At 49.7% G+C, this 1,911-nt stretch overlaps 1 protein-coding gene across 2 annotated transcripts in view; it reads left to right on the top strand.

The window, feature by feature from the left end:
- The first annotated feature begins 669 nt into the window (after positions 1–669).
- The window catches only part of Krt2 (keratin 2), a 7,352-nt gene continuing 6,110 nt past the window's right edge, over positions 670–1,911 (top strand). For both annotated transcript variants that reach the window (XM_031356474.1, XM_031356473.1), the window contains exon 1: positions 670–1,317. In XM_031356474.1, the coding sequence (XP_031212334.1) occupies positions 697–1,317 (621 nt within the window). In that variant the 5' untranslated portion in view covers positions 670–696. The remainder of the gene's footprint in view (positions 1,318–1,911) is intronic.

Genomic DNA, 1,911 nt, shown 5'->3' with positions numbered 1-1,911 from the left:
CCCAATATGATCCCCTCCCCAGTGGTTGGCTATTGTGTATGTTTGATGTAGTCTGGGAAGAAAGGGGTTGAGATATTTTGATAAATGGCTGCAACATTGCAGCATCGGAGGCCAGCTTCTCTTTGTAAGCACAGACTGGTCCCTCTACCATAGTCATGGTATATAGTGCCCCCCCTTCCTGAGCCACATGGAGGCATGAGAGCTGGAAATCTGAAGTGAGTGTTCTCAGAGTCTCAAACCAGACCTCCCTTCTCTGGCAAGCTAGATGGGAAGCCCACATAGGCCTGGGTGGTGGCCAGCTTCCCATGGGTCGGTCCACAACAGGGAGCAGCATATTCTTCGGGACATTTTTTTTCCCCAGTTGGGAAACCCAAATACTAATCTCCTCTTCTGATGATTTTACAAAAATCAAATTGCATGACAGATGCGCAGATAAACAGGAGCTGTTCGCAAATCAAAGCAGGTTCTGGATTGGAGCTGATTAGTAGATGTTTTAATGGCCATTAGGTTGATAATCACTCACCAAGAATAGCTTCCAGGCAGACCAAACCCATGCGTAAGTGGGCCCACACCCAAGCTCACCAACACCTAGTTGGCAGGTATATAAGGGACCCTGTGAGTCTCCCAACAGCACAGTTTGGTCTCCAGTCTCGGATCTGCTTAGGAATATTCACTCGTCTTGCTGAGCAAAACATCATGAGTTGCCAGATCTCCTGCAAATCCCGAAGAGGAGGAGGTGGAGGAGGCGGTGGATTCAGGGGCTTCAGTAGTGGTTCAGCTGTGGTCTCTGGAGGGAGCCGGAGATCAACTACCAGCTTCTCCTGCGTGAGCCGCCACGGCGGTGGCAGAGGAGGCTCTGGTGGAGGTGGCTTTGGCAGTCAGAGTCTTGTTGGCCTCGGAGGGTACAAGAGCATCTCTAGTAGCGTGGCTGGCAGCAGTGGTGGATTTGGTGGCAGAAGCTACGGTGGCTTCGGAGGTGGCAGCAGTGGCTTCGGAGGTGGAAGCAGTGGCTTCGGAGGTGGCCGAGGATTTGGAGGAGGCCCAGGATTTGGAGGTGGCAGCTTCGGAGGTGGCAGCAGCTTTGGAGGTGGTGGATTTGGAGGAGGTGGCTTTGGCGGAGGCCGCTTTGGAGGTGGCCCTGGAGGTTTTGGGGGCCCTGGAGGATTCCCTGGTGGAGGCATCCATGAAGTGTCTGTCAATCAGAGCCTCTTGCAGCCTCTTGATGTTAAAGTAGACCCAGAGATCCAGAACGTGAAGTCTCAGGAGCGGGAGCAGATCAAAACCCTCAACAACAAATTTGCCTCTTTCATTGACAAGGTGAGTGGGAGAGGCTGCACCTTCTGTGATGAGATGCTGGGATCTGTACTTGCTGTGTTGGCTGCAAAGGAAAAGACAGACTCTCTCTCCCTCAAGAGTCATTGATGAGGCCACTGTAGCCAAGGAGCTTTGTAAATTCCAAATAGGAGAGGATAGCATTTGTTTCTCCTGTTATCAGTCTAATAAATCCCAGTAAGCTATATGTGAAATACCTTTGGGGTTGAATAAAATTCCAGCCTTCCAGAGAACTAGCTCATTTTTGTGCTAGGTCTGGGGCACCAGGGTAGCATGGAGGGCATCCTTTTTGAGTGCAAAGAAGTCAGGGATTGGAGCTCATACATGCTTGAGTTAATGAATAGAAAGGTACCTTCATTTTGGATTTTTATATTTTCAATCTGGGCATTTAAAGAGACCCATAAACTTTTTATTGGTGTCACTTCAGGGTGTTGCTGTCTTGGTTCCTCTGCCTTGAATTAGACAGGATTTACAAGGCTCTTAAAACTCAGGGAGGAGCCCTGCCTGTCCCCAGGACTCTCTTATTTGATGCAATCTGCTGCTGGGACAGCAGGTGTCTGCTTTTTTTTTTTTTTTTTT

This window comes from Mastomys coucha, unplaced genomic scaffold (genome assembly GCF_008632895.1).
Source record: "Mastomys coucha isolate ucsf_1 unplaced genomic scaffold, UCSF_Mcou_1 pScaffold11, whole genome shotgun sequence".
Lineage (NCBI taxonomy): Eukaryota > Metazoa > Chordata > Mammalia > Rodentia > Muridae > Mastomys > Mastomys coucha.
This window is presented reverse-complemented; position numbering and strand designations above follow the sequence as displayed.